Source organism: Falco punctatus, assembly GCF_963210335.1.
Source record: "Falco punctatus genome assembly, chromosome: 9".
Classification (NCBI taxonomy): domain Eukaryota; kingdom Metazoa; phylum Chordata; class Aves; order Falconiformes; family Falconidae; genus Falco; species Falco punctatus.
Genome location: NC_137589.1, coordinates 16,015,049 through 16,034,702, shown reverse-complemented (window position 1 = coordinate 16,034,702; position 19,654 = coordinate 16,015,049). Strand labels below are relative to the sequence as shown.

The 19,654-nt window shown below is 43.2% G+C and overlaps 2 protein-coding genes across 2 annotated transcripts in view; one reads left to right on the top strand and one right to left on the bottom strand.

Annotated features, from left to right (window-relative positions):
• Positions 1-7,099: 7,099 nt before the first annotated feature.
• CDK1 (cyclin dependent kinase 1) lies at positions 7,100-15,870 on the bottom strand. The gene is made up of 8 exons (XM_080402743.1): positions 15,766-15,870; positions 14,714-14,764; positions 13,162-13,318; positions 11,939-12,062; positions 11,390-11,560; positions 10,773-10,936; positions 10,501-10,642; positions 7,100-7,437 (listed from the first exon to the last, which is right to left on the bottom strand). The coding sequence occupies exons 2-8, from the start codon at positions 14,748-14,750 to the stop codon at positions 7,321-7,323; spliced, it is 912 nt and encodes a 303-aa protein (XP_080258869.1). The 5' UTR covers positions 14,751-14,764; positions 15,766-15,870; the 3' UTR covers positions 7,100-7,320.
• A 104-nt stretch (positions 15,871-15,974) lies between these two features.
• ANK3 (ankyrin 3) overlaps positions 15,975-19,654 on the top strand; it is a 381,110-nt gene continuing 377,430 nt past the window's right edge. The window contains exon 1 of the mRNA XM_080402708.1: positions 15,975-19,514. The gene's annotated coding sequence lies outside the window, so the exon portion shown is untranslated. The remainder of the gene's footprint in view (positions 19,515-19,654) is intronic.

Here is a 19,654-nt window from a genome sequence, read left to right as displayed (position 1 = left end):
CAGATGTAATAGAAGAGGAACCCTTCCTCCTTTTTCACAGCCAGTGAGTTAAAAGATATTTCAGAAACATGTGCCTGCATCCGGGGGGGTGGGGGGAGTGGGGGGGGAAATATTGGCAGGTGTCAGACACAGTTGTAGTACAAAGTGTTATATGTTCAGAGCCCAGAGCAAACACAGTTCAGCAAACATCTGTGAAATATTTACCCTACCGTCCACAGTTTAAACAGCAAAGGAGTTGAAATGGAGCATAGAAGCTCAGGAACTTGCTCTCACCGAGTGATAAGCGACTGTTCTGAGAGAACACAAAAAAGGTCAAGATCCCGCGGGAAGCAACAAAAGCTGACCCATGAAGAGGTACACTAAGAGACACTCTCTTCTCTGCCTTACTTCAACTAGCCCAATTCTTTCCGATCCCCACAGGTGTCTGAAGACCTGCTAGGTCACAGCAGTAAGCTGTTCGCAATACGATCCATTAAGAGACCCTACAAGGTGAAAAGGACTGACTTCTCCTTTTATCCCCCCATGCCACCAACTGGGAGCATTTTAGAGCCTGAGCTCTCCTCTGGTATGAAGAGTCCAGATGGGACAACCTCAGGTATTAGATAACCTTCCTTGTTGTCTTTAGTCCCCGTTGGAAGCAAAACGGGCAGAGCCAGCCCTTGGGTTGGTTGATGTTCTTCCTCCAATCGCTGTAGAGGAGAACGGACTTGAAAAAGGTCAGTCTCTGATGCCTCTTAAGTCAAAAGACTCAGATAACAGAGAAGAAAAATAGCACTGGAGGGCAGTTGGAGATGGAGGGAATAGCAGCGAGGACTTTTAATGACACAGGGACAATTATTTTTTTTTTAATGCAAAAATAGCTCTTCTGAAAGACCAGCAATTGGCAGGGAAAGTGTTAGTTAATGAGTCTTGTACAAAGAAAAGCAGTAGGTACAGAGCAAATAAAAGCCAGGGAAGCTCCTTTAGCCCTACTTGGATCAGAAGGGCCCGTGGGGCATTGCTCGCTAAGCAAGTCTCAGCTGTCATGGGAAAAGCATCTTCCTCCAGGACTAAGGATCCATGCTGGAAATTACCAAGATCACAGGTTTCGGCCCTCAGTCACAAACACGCTGCTTTGCATGTACTGGGTGTCTTGTGAGTTGTAGGCAGAACATTTTAAAAATTAAATTCAATAGGTTACTAAAAATAGTTTGGAAAAATATTTTCTTAACCAACCGCCTCCCACAGTCTAGTCTAAACCCTACAGAGGTCAGCAGAAAGGCTTTTACTAAATTCAAAGAACTGAATATAACTAACCCTGTAAAGCCATTAATTATCCCCAAAGGCATAATACCTATCACTTCAGCAACCAGGAGAAACGAACTATCATTACCAATTCTTCCATTAGAGGCAGCCAGCTACCTATACTGGGTACATATGTTTGAGACTGGTCAATTAATCAGCAGCAGCTTCAATCAAGGCTGCTATTGATTCAAACAGAATGAGAACATAGTGAAATAGCCAGCAGACCACGCTCAAGTAGAATATGCCCAACAACAGAGGTGAATGCCTAGTACCCTGCTGAGATGTACATGTGAGGAGACAATACTTTATACAGGAATACGTAGTGGGAACAAAACCAAGAGTCATTACCTGAAATCAGCCATTGGTGCAGCAGATGTAAACCAGAGCAGCTGGTGGTCAAAGCAATGGGAAATTTTTACATTACCCCACAAATTGATGCAGCTTGTCAGAAAATAAGGCAAGGAGCTTGGCAGGGAACTAAAAAAAGTCAGGCTTAATGAAGTATGGCCTCTGTATCAACGTTTCCTTATTCTCACTCAGTCTTTACACAGCTGATACAAAATAAAATCGAGTGAGTAGTAGTGCTATGTCTTCATGCAGGTCTGCAGACATCAAGCAGGAAATATTGCTATTCAAAACTGGCTTTTCAGAGGTAACCCCAAATACTGTACAAGAATACTAATAAGTTCTCAGTCACTTGCTGCACAATTTTTATTTGCTGCTCAAAAATAATTGCAAACGTACCAAAACGCAACTGCAATCTGGCTGAACAGATACATCTTTATGACTCCAGCAGGTACATCTCGCATCCCCTCTGGGCCAATATAAATCTTACACCTACCCCACGTTTCAACAGATGAAGGAGCACGTTGTAGCACACACTCCAGGACAAACAGGAGGTTCCTTAGGTAATTAATGGAGGGGGAGCTCGTTTACATGATCCTTTTTAGCAATGTCACAATAGCTTGACATCCCCTCCCTCCTGTAGAAAACCGATTATACAAATGCTAAAACTAGATCTACATACAGCAGTGGAAAGCCAAAGTCAGTCCTCTTCTAGCACCATAGAAACTGGATCAATCATGCATTTACCAGCTGCTGCAGGACTGTCCCAAGGCAATGCCTCTTCAGTCCTAAAAGCCTGGTACCACCCTGCACTGCTCTGTTGGTTTAGTTAACATCAGCTTTAGTCTTTACTCAGGAACCAACTTATGCATAAGGGACGTTTCCCAGCTTTAATTGTTCAAAAGCATGCAGCATTTTCCTTCATTCAATAAGACTTTTTTTAATCATTAACCTCCTTCCTTTAGTCAGACACATCATTACCTTAACCTGATTCCCTCTGGCACTAACCACACGCAGTGTAAAGTGGCAGGTAACATTCTCATTTCCTGGCAAATTGTGTGGTACTCCAGCGGACTCAGCCTGGCCAGCTGCAGTAAATATTCTTCTGGTTCTAGTAACTGCAGTTGCATTAAGTGTTGAAGTATTTCTTTAGCAGCAAAACCTGAGAATAGCCCTTTTCTAGTACTGACAAACTACCACTAGTTATAACTTGGGTTAGGACACACATTTAACATTTCAATGGTACCAAAGGTTGATATTATCAAACCTTGCTTAGAAAGACCCCTTTTTTCTCTCATCAATAACAGTTCCTCCTTCAGATCTACCCCCCACCCCAGCCCCATGCCCCAAGAACTCTTCCAGGACCTCCTCACAAAGGAAAAAAAAACAACCAAAAAACTAACAACAAACCCCCAAACACTATTGTCGAACTACAGGACTTGAGTGAAAATTTTGTTCTGCTCCAGACAAGTCACCAGACCCCTCTCTGCCTCAGCCCCTCGTCACTAAGACAGCAGATGCTGATGCAGAGCATCCCAACCCATTGGTGAGAAGCGCTAGGTACTAATCGTCCTGGACTTGCCTTTACCTGAAAAATTATCTTTTTCATGAAACTTCTTGCCTCTCCTACACCAGTAAATACTGGACAGAGAATATGATTTGTAAAAGCACACACAGCCAATGGGTTTTAAGAATGAGAGGCTGAGAACATTAGAGACTTACACTTCCAAAAGCAAACGTGACTCAGTGGTTGATGTATGACAAGGGAAAAATATTTAAGACTAGAAAACAAGAAAGAGAGATACCACAGTTATTGTCAAATTGTTTGGGATTGTCAAATGAGAGAGAACTGCACAAAAGGAAAGCACATGAAGAGTTGAGTTCTGCATGTTCGGTAGCAGCTGTTTCAGGAAATTGTATCTGCTAATCTCCAGGTCCATCTCCAGGTGCCATAAAGGAGCATAAACAACAGTAGGAAAATGCCCACAAGAAGATAAATCACTCAAAAAGAACCGATTGTAAATTAAAATTTATTTGAAACAAGTTAAGTCTGCAGCAGAGCATGCCTATCAGCTAGCCCTGCTCTGCCTGTGCAGACCGAAGAGGACAGGTTCATTGCACACTGCAGCATAAAGGCACTGCTAGAAGCACTGGCCCAGGAAGGACAGCCTCTGACACAGACATCTGCACCAACACATGAAGAGGTGCAGGTTTCTTTTTACACCAGCTTTTACATATTTGCCCCATTCAAGGATTTTGAAAGAAAAGCTCTTCCTCTGTCTTCCCTGTAAAATCTCTATTGCTAAAAGCCATTTGTTTCAAAAGCAGTAGATGGCAATACCATATTCTTACTAAAGTGAATTATGTCCAAGTAAAATACAAGCAGCTGAGCTCAGTCTACAAGTATCTAGTAGGTGGTTGGCTATTTTGAAAAGAACAAGCCTTGCTAGCACTTGGAAACTTCAAAAAAACACCCCCCATCCCCTAATTCGACCCTGTATAAAATGCCATTCTTGCATATACCAAACTTTTTTACCTGCACTACTTTTTAACAGGATGGAAGATGAGCAAGTTAAGTGATAGAGCAGGTTAAGGTTACCATTCCCTGCTGGGGTTTTCCCTGTGCTATAGCAGAAAACACATTATTGAGTGGCAGCCACAGCACCAGAGGTATTACTGATGCAAGATCATGGAACTTTATTTCTACTAAGAGCAGACTGCTTTTACATAAAGTAATTCCACCCCCAGTTCTTACAACGGTCAGAAGAAAGCTACTGCACACTTGTGGAGCTTTTACAGATGCTCACTGTCACTATAAAAGCCCATAAAGGTAACTTTAAATTCAACATTACATTATTTACTAGTAGTAACAGTAAGTGGGCTTTTAGAGATTAAGTTACTAAGTAACTGAGGAACTAAATCTACTGCATGTAATGGAGGGGGAAAACAATACATTGACTTCTAGTCACTTCAGAAAAGGTACAGTGTTCTCTATTTTCAGCTAATCACTCTCCATCCGAAGCTATGAAACATATGCTGGCTATTGCCTGGTGGGCCCACAGCCAGCTGTTGGTTTGATACAATTCAGTTGTCTAAACACCCTAATAAAGATTAGGAACCAGCAAAACCCTGCCAAGAGCTACGAGGTCCCCAACTGGAGGACAAATGTACTATAGCAATTGGGTTCTCAATACACAGCCAAAGCACCATCAATAAATAGGGCTGCCAATTCTGACCCGCAGCGGGGTAAATCCCCAAAGTACGAGGCACCTCAAGTTTTCAACAGCGTGCAATGGATCTTCAGATGGTGAAAACTTGAGCATCACAAACCTCCCACATACTAGGTCTAGGCAGCAGGGCAGTTAAAGTATAGACCAGGGGTCCTCAAACTACGGCCCACGGGCCAGATACGTCCCCTGGTATTTACCAAACCCCCCGCCGGGGGTTGGGGGGCAACCAAACAGCCACAGGTGGCTGCCTGCCACTGCATCCGCGCCCCGGCCCCCTGGTTAAAAAGTTTGAGGACCCCTGGTCTAGACAATGTGGTTTTCCTTAAGGTATATTGTTCGCATTATTGATCACTTTGCACTGTATTTCAGAATTTAGCTATTGAAATGGGTCCTGTCTTTGGGTATGATGTTCACCACCTTATCTGACCTCAGACACAGATGACTGTTGCATTCCTTTCTCCGTCCTGCGTACTAGGAGTACTATAGTAGTTCATTCAGAGCTGCAAAGCTAGCTGTGTCACACCACTGGTCCTAACAGTGCCTGGGTAAACAAGACAGACTGCAGACTTGTAATAAATTGTTTAAAAAGCTTTCTTTAGACGTTTTAGTACCGAAATCCTTTTGTTCACTGTATCACATGAAACAGAGACACGAGTACTACATGACAAAAATAGGGCTTTACCAGTATTGCAAGCAACAAGTCTGAGTTTGCCTAGTTGAAATCTTTCTCTCCACACAAAGAATTTAAACAAAAGTCTGTCACTATAAGTCTTAAGGTCACCAGTATTTGCTTCAACAGATTAACTTCTGATTTTTTAAAGCAGTTGCTAGCAGGTTCCCCTTTTCTACACTAAAGTAACCAGCAGGCAACCATCCCTTGGTCCAGTAAAGCTCACATCAAGTTAACTACATTCAAAAGCAGATAAACGAGGCCCCTAGTTTGTCTTGAAACTTCATCCTATCACTAGCATTAACAGAAAGGAGTCAGCCACAGCAATCTTCTTCACCTCTGCCTTCGGTTAAGTGACCTCCTCTGTAAGCAATTTCTAACCAAGTCTCTCCACTGCTAAATGATTCCATTAAGCTGACAGTCTCCCGTCACTGCTGGAGATTAAGAACCACTCTGCAGAAAACAACGCTAACACCACCCCGGGTGGTATGTACATCTAGAAATGCTACTTGTTAACAAAAAGTAGGCCTAAAACAAACGCAACAGTAAGCAGCTGAGGGACAGGATGTCATCATCACCACTGCTCGTTTCAAAGTCTCACTCTCCTGCAGCTGTAGGGCAGGGCTTTTATGAACTCTTCATAAACAGTGAGGCATGTTTTGTTCCTTTCACATGCCCAACTTAACAGGTTAAATCTTTTCATTACAATTCCACACTTCGCTGCAAGCTTTAGCCCCTAACCAGCAAGCACCAGTGCTTAGACCCAATGAAACCTAAGCCAGATGTGCACTCCATTCCTACCAATGTATCTGAAAGCCAAAAGAGGGAGTAACTGGGTACCTAACATACAATCAATTAGTATATACCTCTGAATTTTGAACTTTTTATGATATTCACCTGTAAAGTTAAGCGATGATTGCAATTCCTAGCAGTCATGTTAAGCCAACATTTACTTGACTATTCCTATATAAAGACAGACTAATTTTCAAGTTGAAGCATAATCCAGGGGGCTCTACTTTTAACAAGACCCAGAGAACTGTATCACTGTTAGCAGTTGGAAGGGGCCCTGTTAAGCAGTTACACATTGGCATTAGGCAGTCAATATAAAATTGACGATATCATACCTTAACCGGTCCAGGAGTTAGAACTATGCCAGTTCACAAGTTCACATGCCAACATCGAGGTAAATTCTCAGACCTTCAAGATAACAGAAAAGCATGCGGAGCAAGGATTTTTTCCAAATCATCATTTGCAATACCTTCAAAAACTCAAACCCTAAACCAAGTTTGGCCATCTACTTGGCTTTAGTAAGTTGCAATTCTTCAGTTCAAAATAACTCAATTTACATTGGTTGCCATGCTTAAGCAAAATTTTAACTGACCATTATACTGAAACAACTCAAACTTTTGAGGAATATCCTATTATATTTTCCTATCATATCAAGAACAGCCATTTAGTAGGTTAGTTGCTTTTTTTTTTCTTCAGACAAGTGATACCTTACCAGCACATTCCAAAGGAAAAGAGTCCTTCTGTTGAGCACCCACAGTCTAGAAAAAAGTTCAGTCCTTCACTGGATTTAAAGCTTTATTTATAGAAAGTTCATTGTCTTAACGGCAGCAATACTTGCATTGTATTTGAACTTAGGACTAATAGGTTAATATTTACATTTAGATAACACTTAAATGAAAACAAACTAAAGAGTTTTAGAGGAGACAGACATACAAGTTACAGACAGACTTAATAGTAAAAGAAATCACAATTATTTCACTCTGGTTGATTTCATACAAAGGTCTACTCTTTCTTAATCAGATTAGCAGGGAGAGTGGATTTGTCCAAGTCATCAAAATATCGATGGTTCAAGGCCATTTTGCCAGAAATTCTTTTTGCAGGATCATAAATTAACATTTTCTGGAAGAAAAAGAAAACACATTTACTCCCTCATGAAATAGGAGTATTGTTAAAATAGGTAGATTTTTAACCACAGTAATAGTAATTATAATAATAAATCATGAAGAGAAGTTGTCCCTGCCATGTTCCACAATTTCTTGTAGAAGGAGAGAGGTTATTTCCACCTACAAGTCAGTAGTAGGTCAGTAGCAGTGCATAACATCTCAGGAAGTGAAGGACACATCTATTCTCCTATTCAATAACCAGGCCCATGCATGCATCTGGGTACCACATGCACCAAACTAAATCTAGAACCAGACATTGTGGCAATAATTATTTGTGTCAGCTTCTCGACTAAGGGAAATCAAGCTTTAAGCTGTTAGAGCCCAACATGTTTACCAAAGACAAGTGGTCTTACACTTGTATTGTTAAACTGAGATTGAAGAAACTGATGTCAAATTGCTATTACTGCTTGGTGCAGCACTTCAGTTAAAATAAGAGTGATCCCTGTTTCAAAATCCAAATAGGGATATAGCAGGCAAACAGGTAGAACTGAAGAAACACAGAGTTTCTTTGCAGTAAGTTACTTCAACTGAAGACTTTATAATAAAGCTGAAAGGAAATTGAGGGGATGTCACAGCCACCAGAAAGCCCTCAGAACTTTACAGAACAGGCAAGACTGTTTTGCTAGGAGCTTTAATGTAAAGAGTCTACGGTTTATATCGTACAACCAGCTGCAAAAGAAAGGAATAAAGTATTTTGCAGTTTTCTACTAGGTCTAAAACTAGCCAAGTCTGCAAAGTCTTTTTGCTTTTACTCCTCTTCACTAAAGGAAAGTACATTTCAAATTCAAATAACCAGGATTCTACCAGCTGCTTCTTCGCCATCCCCACAACAAGTTTGTTTTCCAGAAAAAAAGCTTAACCAATATTACTCTGCCCAGTATTCAGTCTTGACATGTAACTGTCTTTAGACTTCATCCTACAGGGAGCCTTCCAAGTTGATTTAAACCACTAAATTTGCATTTATGTTCTCTGAACTCCTGCCAAATGCAACACAGTCTCTAGATTTAACCTTGCATGTCCAATTTTACCTTGTGACAGGTTCCCATTAGCTATACCGCAGAATAACAGTATCCCATAGCTAATACCAATATCAAAGTTTTTCTTGAAATTGACTCAGACAAAAAAAGGCACAAATTTCTCTGAAAAGGGGATGCTTTGACATTGAGGCTACAGCACTTCAGCTGATAGATTAAGTGACCATTTCTCCTCTGAGCAGCCTGAAACATAGCTTTTCCTGGCACTTCATTTCTGACGGACCAAAGCTTTTGATGACAGCCATTAAGTGCTTTGGAATCCTGGCCCCAGAAGTAGTTTAGATTATGAAGGTCTTAAGTTTACAGCCTGACTCAAGCAATTGGTCTCAATACAAAAATATGTGACCCATTTTCAGAGATAACTATTTTACATACCACTTCCATCTGCAATCATCTATAGAAGGAGAAATTAACATCTTCATTGACACATTTGGGCTTGTACTCTAGAATGAAATATTCAGTTTCGTTGCCTTTAAAGTCATATTACTGCTTCAGGCTTAAAAGTGCCATAGGAAATTTAAATGGATTCCAGATGCCTAAGAGTTCAGCCATTCCAGTCACCAGGCATTAATAGGAAGCTAAAATGCCAACATTTATTGAAGGTAAAATTATACAAGATTTTAGAGAATTTAGTATGCTTTGAGATTAGTATTGTGTTACCACCATTTGAGGAACTAGTAATTTTTTGGCCTTTATTAGCAGCAGCCCAGAACATGGGTTTTGCACAACGAAGCCACAACTAAGCTCAGATGAGTACTTAGCAGGCCAGTTACATGACTATAAGTTTTTCTTGCCTGTTCAATTTATCTTAGTTTGTAAGTACAATCAGAAACAGTTCTACTTCAAACTGATTTACTCATCACGCTGTCAGTGGGATTATTCCCAGCTTAAGTCAGTTGTCTCTGTAAAACAAGATTCAGAGAGCTATCCAAAATAATTTTACGTTTAACAAATGTTCAGGTTGTCAGTCTGAACTGTGGCTCTGTTCTCACAAAGAAAAACTGTGAGAAATTGTGGTCATTTGAGATTCTTTGGCAACACTGCTTCATTCAGAGTATTTTGCTATAGCTGTACCAATATGGATAATAAAGCTTATTTTAAGACACAGAGCACCCACCCCACACCCCCCATACATAAGTCTGCACTGTGTAAATGCATCTTTAGGAGAGCAAAAGGGTAAATCACCAAGGCACATTCTCACATCACACATTAGGTACATCTAAGATCACACCTGATGTGTGATCTAAATTAGTCTGCAGTGGCAGCACGTGAGCTGGAAGGGCACTACATGGAAAAGCCTGATGAAGAGCTTGTCAAATAAAAGCTTAGTGTGATACTTCAACTGCATGGCCAGAGAACTAGACTCATACTAAAAACAAAATACACCAATTAAAAGTTAATTGCCTTTAAATGTTTTTGACTGTGGTGGGTTGAGACAGATACTATAGGCCAACTTAGACTAAGCCCCTGGTTTCACAGCTAATCAATAAATTCAGCTGTTTCCATCTTTGTTTATTCAGTTTGACCACCATGAAAGCTTAACCAAAATGAGCCCACTAAGATTAATCTACATGCTACCTTAAAAGAAAAACATTTTCAACTGGATCACAGTCATATAGCCACATTACAATTAGTGCTGGCAGCAGGAAGATGACAGCTACAGTTTGTGGACAGAAGCCTTCATTTAGACCTGATTGTAAATGCTAATCCAGGTTCAACTTGAAAGTGAGGATGATTAGTATAAAAAAAGCTGAGGTGTAAGTGCTTTATGAGAAGAGTAGTATTGTCATCTATTCTTTATGAAAGGAGTGAGTGTCACTCAGTGTCAGTTCTACAAGAATGACAGCCCATACCACTGCTGGTAGTTTGAAGGTCTCTACATCTTCATTCTAGCCAAGACTGATTAGTATAGCTTTGTGTGTTCTGGAGTATTTTAAAATTACCTGTTCAGTTTCTTACTCAGCAATTTAAGAAAGACTACTTACAGCCAGCAGGTCAAGCCCGTCATCATCTAAGTTTTTGACATGTGTTCCAAGGCTGCCAGGTTTCCATTTTGGGAAAGTGTTTTTATAGTCTTGCAGAGATTCCACTTCAGGCCATACCTCATTGTTGGGGGTCCCTAAAGCTCTGTGCAAGCATAAGCAAAATATTAAGCAGTGTAATCTGAGATCTGTACATCTTGCTATGGTTTTAATAAGCACACAGCTCTGTCGCGCAAAGCTGCACAAGTAGCAAGGAAAAGTTTAGCCTGACATACCTGAAGATTCTGAAGAGCTGGTCAATCTCTGAGTCTCCATGGAAAAGCGGCTTTTTAGTTGCCAGCTCAGCAAATATGGTACCTATGCTCCATATATCTACAGGGGTAGAGTAACGAGCAGATCCCAGCAACACCTCTGGAGACCTGTACCACAGCGTCACTACCTGTTAAACATAGAAATATTTTTTTAAGTTCATAGGATCAGGTCCTCTAATTGACTGGAAGCGCAATGGCTCATATGTTAAGTAGCATTCACAGGTTTTTGGTTAAAATAATAGTCAGCGCTAGAAATTTTAGTGAAAATACTAGTTTCAAACTTCATTTATAGACAAATCCAAAAAACTCCATTGCAGTAGTTGCCTTTAGCAAGCAATGAGTTCTGGCCTGATTCATTCTTAAGGTAAGAGCAGGATTCATAAGATGCTTTGGAACTTTAGACTAAAACAACAGTCAGGGAGACAGAAAGCCATTGAGTAAAACAAAACCAAAATAAAACTTTGATACTGTTAGTTTATGACTTCAAAAACTCCTTGATTCTTTTCAGCTGTGTAATACTCAGTTATTACCAGGAAGCTAGCAAGTATTGTCAAAATCACCAAGAGGATGTTCCAACTCACTTCATGAGTGTATACCCGCACTGGAATTCCAAAGGCTCGGGCCAATCCAAAGTCTGCCAGTTTAATCACTCCTTTGTCATCTATTAAGAGATTCTGAGGTTTTAAGTCTCTGTGCAGAACTCTTCTTGAATGGCAGAAGACAATACCTTGCAAGATTTGATACAAGTAACTCTAGAAAGGAGGAAGTAGAAAAAAAAAGGAGTAACCTTTAGTACACGTTAGTGTTCCGCAACATAAAGCTGTTTCCTTACATTAGATTTCCCCATAGTAGTAGGATACAGAGAGCCAAAGCATTGCAGATGTTGCATTAATATCATAAAGTCACACAAATTAATACTTAAGCTTCATTTAAGGCAGTTTAATTTCAGTAATTAAAAGAATTTTAAGTGGCATTTGAGAGCAAAACTCACATTTATTACCCACAGCTGCTTCTTTAACCTTTCATTTCTTCTCAAGGAGTTATTATACTTATACCGAGAAGACCTGCTTATAGCTTTGTAGGTGATCTTTCCATTAGCTTCTCTCATATTAAGAAATTGTCCTCATTACCTTAACACGTGAACGATCCAAATATTGGCCAGATGGAATAGTATCCAAGTATTTCTTGAGATCCATGGAGAGGAATTCAAAGACAAGGTACAGTCTTGAATCCTGCATAAGAACATCCTGAAGACTAAAAATTGAGTCATGATCAACTCCATTGCAAAATGCACAGACTCACGGTTACATTTCCCCTCTCAACAGGGATATAAGCTGACGTTTCCAAGTTCCTATTATAAAAGTCTTAAAAAGCTTTCAGTCTTCAAAGATTAACAGTGAGTTATACTGTCATCTGGAAAATCAAGCGTATCTGAAATAGCGTCAGACTGAGATAAAAACCTATATGCTTCCCATTAAACTTACACTTCCTCACGCCTAGTATTGGACACAGGAAGTCTGAGGAAAACACATTGTTGCCTTGGAGAAAAAAAAAGAAAAAAGACTGTGGGTGTTGGTGCCTAGCTTCTGTTTGAAGCCGACTTACAGCAGAGCCTGAATTACTAGGTGGACTTAAGGGAATATTATAATAGGAACCTAGTAGACACTGCAGGATTTTCAGTTTTAAGTACCTCCTTCATCCTTAATAGATTACAAGGGTTCCTAAACCCAAGTATACATACAATTAGTCACTACATGGCTGGAAATGGCCAATTTTCAGGCACATTGGAGAGAAAGTATTTTACTGCATTAAAGAGCAAGCAAATATTTTGGGGGAAAGACAATAGCTGCAATCAATTTTAAATGTCAAGTAATCACCGATGGAAGTTTCACTCATAGCTCAGACATGCCAGCATCATAACACAACATGTAAATTTCTGCTACAAAGCAGCAAGGAAGTGACTGATGACAGAGGCTCATGTAAGAACACTAGAGCCAAGTGGTCTATTCCACAGTGGCAAATAAAATTCTGAGACCAACTAAAGTAACAGCTTCAACCAGTTCTCATGAGGTATGCTGTTTCCACTCTAACAATAACCATTCTGAAAATAATTGACCTGATTACAAAAATCAGCAAAAGTTAGATTTCTAGAATGGGAAGAGGCAGCATGAGGAAGTCCCAGTTGGAAAAATGGCATAAACATGGGATTTGGGACTATAGCTATTTGCTGTAAAGCAAATACTGTATTAAGCAGAGTAGCTCCCACCTCACTAGAATGGTGGAAAAATAATTTCTTATCTGAAGTGACCTAGCACCCTTCAAAGTGTTTAGCTAAATACCAGTATATGCATACCAGACTATATTGGGATGATGCAGCTCTTTTAATAAAGAAATTTCTCGGATAGCAGTACTTGGAACGCCTTCCTCCTCACTTTCTAGACGTATTTTCTTCATTGCCACCACTTGGCCTGTGGTTTTGTGACGACCTTTATACACAACACCATAGGTACCTGAACAAAAAGACAGTGAAACGCATACAGGAAATACCAGCTTCAGGTACAAGTAAATCACTGCAAGTAAGAACTGCTAACAAAGGCAAGAGTCCTTGCAATCAAGTATTTTTTGTTTAACTATGTGGCTTGATTACAAACTACTTAGTTTTGGCAGTTTAACCATGCAATAGTTTTGTTTGTCTCAAGCATGCCATCCATGAACAGTATCATTTGTTAGGACAGGGTACATGGTAGGCTAAGTGTGAAACTTGAGTATTTGGAAGATGTAGTTCTAAAATCAGATACTATTTGAGTTTCAGGTTGATCAACTTTCAGGCAAGATCACTATATGTTTTCATCCCCAAAGGGTTATGATTTTACCATTGATACATCATGCTAAAACATTAAAAGTTTGGCTGCAAAAGAAGTAGCGCTCTCTCTGCAGGGATCCATCCATCCATTGGTCAGATCTATGGAAATAACTCTAGCACAACCCTCAGTGCTGGAGAGAGGGTAGTGCTGTGCGTCTCAGTAGAAACTAAAATTGGAACCAGTAGTAATACTTTAATCATCAGTGTTCACAGAAGTAGAACCCTCAACAAACCAAGACAGCTTAAGTATTCCTGTTTCACCCTTCTTGAAGCATTAATCCCTCAGATTAAGCTCCAACAAAATAGTTTCTTTCAGGAAGAAAGTACACATATGCAAGGCTTCAGTTATGACACCTTGTTGCAAGATCCAAGCCCATACATTTCGCTGTTACCTCAGAGTAATGAACTGCAAATTCTACATAAGGCTAAAGCATTATAAAACACACCGAGTTCTACATTTAACATAGGCTGGATTTCCAGTGAAAGGGGGTTTGTGGCTAATGTGCATTGAAGCAATCTTCTTATTGCCTCATCATAAATTGTTAAAATTCACTTCTCCACAGAGGTTTACCATCTGCTCGTTCCCTTGACAAGCACAGTGATTGGATATAATCTGAGCACAACAATCAACAAACCACAGCTCCCCACCAGACACTCCAAGCAAATAAGTATGCCACGCAATACAGCTTCAGGAGCAACTGGTAAACAAGTTCATACACAAAGGAATGGGGGAGCTTCCTAAACTGGAAAGCTGGCTTCAAGCCTCAGAACGTTTTCTTCCCCTCTTGGAGGAGAAGTACACTACCATTATCCATCAATATGAAGGTAGATGCTCCTCAACACTGATCAGTTGCTTCAAATGGACCATGTAACCCTCAAAAGAAGGGCACTCAAAGCCTTTACATATAGAGACAAGCTTGTGGTTTACTGCAGTAATTATTTTGCCAGTTGGTTGAATCTCAGTAGTTCCTCCAATAGCTTCAATGGCACTTGTTAACTCAGACTGTGGAGCATGACAAGGCTTCCTATTCCTCACACTTACCTTCCCCAATCTTCTCTATTTTTGTGTAATCATCCATTTCTCCTGTTATCCCTGAAACGAAGAGGAGAAAACCCATGATGGTGGGGGTGAACAGTTGCCGTCCTGAACACGGCCAAGTCCCTGGAGCTATGCCAGGCCTTTAGAAGCTAGTTTCACCTTACATAATTAGGATGCAACATGGAACACTTACCGTTCTCCTCAACAAAAAAAACAGGGTTCATTCATAGTTGCAACTAGAAAAACCGCCTGCCGAAGTATGAGTGGGCACAAACCCAAAAGGAGAAAAATGCTTTTGCGAGGAAAGCGCCTCCAAGCAACTGAGGGAAGACGCCACACTCACCAGTTTTCCACAGTTGCTCAGGACCAGGAGCCCTGCTACCCACAGTCGCGGGTTTGGTGTTAGCAACGACAGGGGCCGCCAGCCCCGATGGCTGGTCAATCACAAGCGCCCTGCAGAGCCGCCAGCCCGAGTTACGCTGAGCGGCACAAGGCCCCGGGAGGCCTCAGCGCCCGGTAGAACCGGCACACCGCACCTCCCCGCCGCCGCGACTCCTCCACCGAGCGCGGCGCGGGCCCGCAGGGGCCGGAGAGCGCCGGGAAGTGACGCGGCCCCGCGGCTCCGGCCCAGGCGCCCGCCCGAATGGGGGCAGCCGGCGTCGGGGACGCGCTGCCGCCGCGGCCCCGCTCCTGCCCCGCCGTCGTGGGGCGCGACACCGCACCCGCCGGTACGGACCCTGCGGAGGCTCCGAGCACCCCTGGAAGGGTAGCCGCCTCGCCCACCTCCCTCACCGGGCCTCATGGGCGACCCTGCCCGCACCGGGCGGGGACAGGAGCCCGCAGTGGCGGCTGGGCGCCGCAAAAGCACAGCCAGGGCCGGCCTCGCGGCAGCCGGTGAGCCGCTCGCCCCGCTGCCGGGCCGGGAGCGGCGGGCTGAGCCCGCGAACCAGCGTGAGAGGAGGAGAGAGCAGCCTCCGCCGAGGCCAAACGGCGCTCCGGGGCGGCCGGCCGGCCCGCAGGCCCCGCACCCTCCTGCCGTCCCCGCCGCTCCTTACCTGCGCCGCCGCCGAGGCCGCTCCGCGCCGCACGGACGTCCCACGGCTCGCTGGGGGCGGGCGTGCCGCATTCGAACTCGCCGCCGCCGCCGAACGCCGCCAATGGCGCCGCGCCGAGATGATTCAAAGCGGCCAATCAGAGCGCGCCGCTCCGGCGGCGCCAAAGCGAGGCTGAAAGGCGGCTTCTGCCTCAGTGCTAGAACTGGCGCGGCCGGGCGCGGCAAACTGAGGACCTGCAGGGCGTCCGCTTGGTTCGCGGCCAGTGCGGGGGGAGGCGGCAGGTGGCGCGGGCGGGTGGTTCCCTATAGCCCGAAGTCTTTTTGCCCTAGCCGTGAGATGCGAGGGCATGTGTGCAAGGGGCTGCGCTGCCAACTGCTCGCTGCGTTAGTCCGTTTGCATGGTATGGAGAGTATAATCTTATCTGGATCAAGCTAAGCTTATGGCGGCAGCTGCTCCTTTTAATCAAGCAAGTCTTTTAGATTTAGGTGCCGAGGCCGGCCAAAGCATAAATTCATTATTTCTGCCTGCAAGGGTGCTGATCGGTGAAGTACTGCTGCTGTGACTTTTGAAGCTGTAAAGTCCATGCCTTAATAAAAGGTCATTGCACAACTTAATTCCCCGGAAGGCGGGACACAAGTCTGCAGGCAAACTGGAGTTCTGTGTCGCTGCTCCCAGATTAAGAACAATTAGTCCCTACGCTGTCACAGCTTCTGAAAGAAGGGGCGGGGTGGGGGGTGGGGGTGGGTGTGACTAGAGAGGCACCTGCATGTGGGCTTTGCTCAGAGAGTGCTCTGGAAGTTGCAGCCACACACCATTAATACCTGGGGAAGTAGTAATGCAATACAGTTATATAAAAAAACACCCCCCCCCAAAAAAAAAAAAAAAAACACTGGGAAAATACTACTCCAAACATTGCAAAATTGTGTTATTTAGAAACTACAATGCTAAACAGATTTGCAAAGCCTATAGTTTGATAGATCTTTCCCCTACAGGATAGTTTCACTGGATTCTGTGCTGCTGCTGACCCACACTAGTATCCGCTTCTCATTGGCACCGATGGTCCTGGGCCAGCACACTTCTGTGGGAACCTACAGTCCCTGCAGGAGTGAGATACAAGCACCACTCCGCGTTGCTGAAGTAACTGCATTTTTTTAATTCACTGCACCAGTTTACAACATCCTTGAAGGATAGTGTTGCTGCTTCTCTTAAATGTAAGCAGTGCTGGCTGCTGTATGTACAAAACGTACCAAAAAATAGAACTTCTCCCCTAAAGACATTTCTTTGGGAGGCTGATTCCAGCAGGCAGGACTGTTTATGGTGTGCTTCCTTCTTCTCTTCCCTAGCCCATGGCAAAGGTGAGAGCCAGCTCATCTCCACCAACGTACATACGTATCGGGGTAAAAATCTTCCACTCCCTGGGGAATTTTTGCAGCGCACAGTGTGCATGCTCTCAGGTTTCTGTTTACCTTGAATAGTTGTATTCCCAGCACTTGCTGGAGATCTACCTGCCTAGAACAAGGCTTTTGTATCTCTAGGAAACCCCAGATGGAAATACAGCCTGGCAGCTTGTGCAATGTATAGGGAAGGGGTCCATGTGCTCTGCCCTGCACAGCTGCAGGGAAACTCCTCCCGATGTAACTCAGCTGTGGCCAGGCCAGGCCAGGTGCAGTGGTGTGCAGGGACCAGCTGCACAGCCCAGGCAAGGGGTGTGTGACATGTCCCTCGTGCCTGGCTCTGCATCTCTGCACTGGCAGCATTGGCAGCTCAGGGGGGATTGCTTTCCATAGCCGGCACTGGGCAGGGGCTAATGCTGCTGACTCTGCCCTACTAATCCTTGTGCAGAGACTGTAGGAAGGTGGCCAAAGTCCAAGTTTTCCTTCAGATAAAAAGAAAACATGTCTTGGAAATGCCAGACATATAGTAACCTTCATTAACTTTGGGGAGGGGGGTTAGCAGTATAATGAACATTTGGTACTACAAATTAATGTTGTATTAAAATATATACAGATTACATTTGTATATAAAATATATTGTCTGAAAGTACTGAATACACTGACCTGAATTTTCTTGAAAGTAAAGTTACTTTTTTTTCCCTGTTTTTAACCTATTAACCTAAAACTAACCAATGTTACTTTAAGTATACACACGTTTCTTAGTTGTACTCATACAGTAATTTCTGCTGGACACTAACCATTCATTCTCAGAGTGCTCACTGAATTTTCACATTTTTTGAGAATATGTTTTTTACCATATATCCCATCACCTTAGGAGTTTTGAGCAGTGAATACCAGCAGGCACCAGAGGGAAAGCTGGTGGAAGGAGAACAGCTGTCTCCCATGCAGGAGCCCAGTAGCCTTACTTCTGTTTCAAGCGCAAGGGAACTGCTCCACCACCAGTGGCATACAGCACGGTAACCTGCAGAAGGCGGCGGTCCCCTCCACTGGTGACTGGGGTGACAAGTTTAGCCTTTTCTGATACCTTTAGAAAAAAACCAAAGAGGTAGATGGCTTTGAGATCCACCTGATCGCTGTCGCACTCAAAGCCAAGCGTCACTGCCCCTGCTTTTTCATCTGCTCCAGTGACTCTGCCTCTGTGTACAAATTGTGCTGGCATCATCACAGGGAAGTGGCTCAGGGAAATTGTTTTGCTGCAGTCCCCCTGTTCTGTGGACTAGCAGCTGTGTACCAACACCTTATAGCAACAGAAAGTACTGTTGTGTGCAACGGTTCCCTTCAAGAACGGTGGAGGTTGCTTCACCTTTAGTGCACGCTGAGTGCTCAGTGGCTGTGGCAGTGGCTATTGGCCAAAAGCAGCTTATGCCAACTTCAGCTTGTCCCTGTCACTTCACAGCACAGCTGTGTGTGGCATAACTCCACGTACACCGACAGAAGCGCTACGTGCTCCATGCCCACACTCCCCACACTCACTTTCTCTGTCCCTCTCTGCAAAGAGAGCTAGAGCAAGCTCGAGCTCGCTTGCTTACGAGGCAGAGTACATGTGAGTATAGATTGTCATGACATTAACTTGTCAAATATCAGTCTGACAGTTCTGCTTACCCAGCATTTTCCTCCCTCTCACTCTTGTCTGTGTATCCTTAAGATATAAATCATGTCTCCTTTCTGACTGGATGGTGCTTATCTCGGGTTGAACATTGCTTTAGACATGGCAGTCACTAATGATACTGCCCAAGACGAGTGATACAACTACATTTGTATTGACTTTTGTGTTTGGAGGTATTTACTGTTCTGCTTGAAGGAATAGTAGCAGTGAGCCTGCTGAAAACTGAGGCGCAGAAGGACAGAGATGTACAGATGTGGGAATCCCTAGGACTGCTGCTCCCATTTACAGCAAAACATGGATCCAAGTGCAAAACTGAGGGAAAGCTCCCAAGGCAAACAGTAAAGGAATCTAGGTCTGCCTTAACAATACAACATTAATTACCATTTTATTTATCTAAATGGGCAAAGGGCACGTACCTCTTCAGCATCCAAAATTTCCACTTGCTTGAACTTGGAATTGCATGAACTTGCTTGAACGCTGAATAGCAATGCTATTTGTGCAAGCCATATAGATAGGATCAGGCGTACAATGCCAAGCTTGGATTATAGTATTACAGTTGTATTTGTGGCTAAGAACTCAGTGTAATACTCTGAACAACTTCGCCTATGCTGAGCATAGCGCAGCTGCAAGAGTCAAAATCATCTTGTCTTTTGTACACTAATCATATTCTCCTCAGCAATAACATCACTGTAAGGAAGAGAGAAAGAGTATTCTGTCTTTTACATAATGATGTGGTTGAAAGGGTCAACTGGTTTGTTAATACCAGTGAGGATGTCTAAAATAGGTTGTGTTCACTGTACTCAGAAGCAGATAAATACAAACATTGATT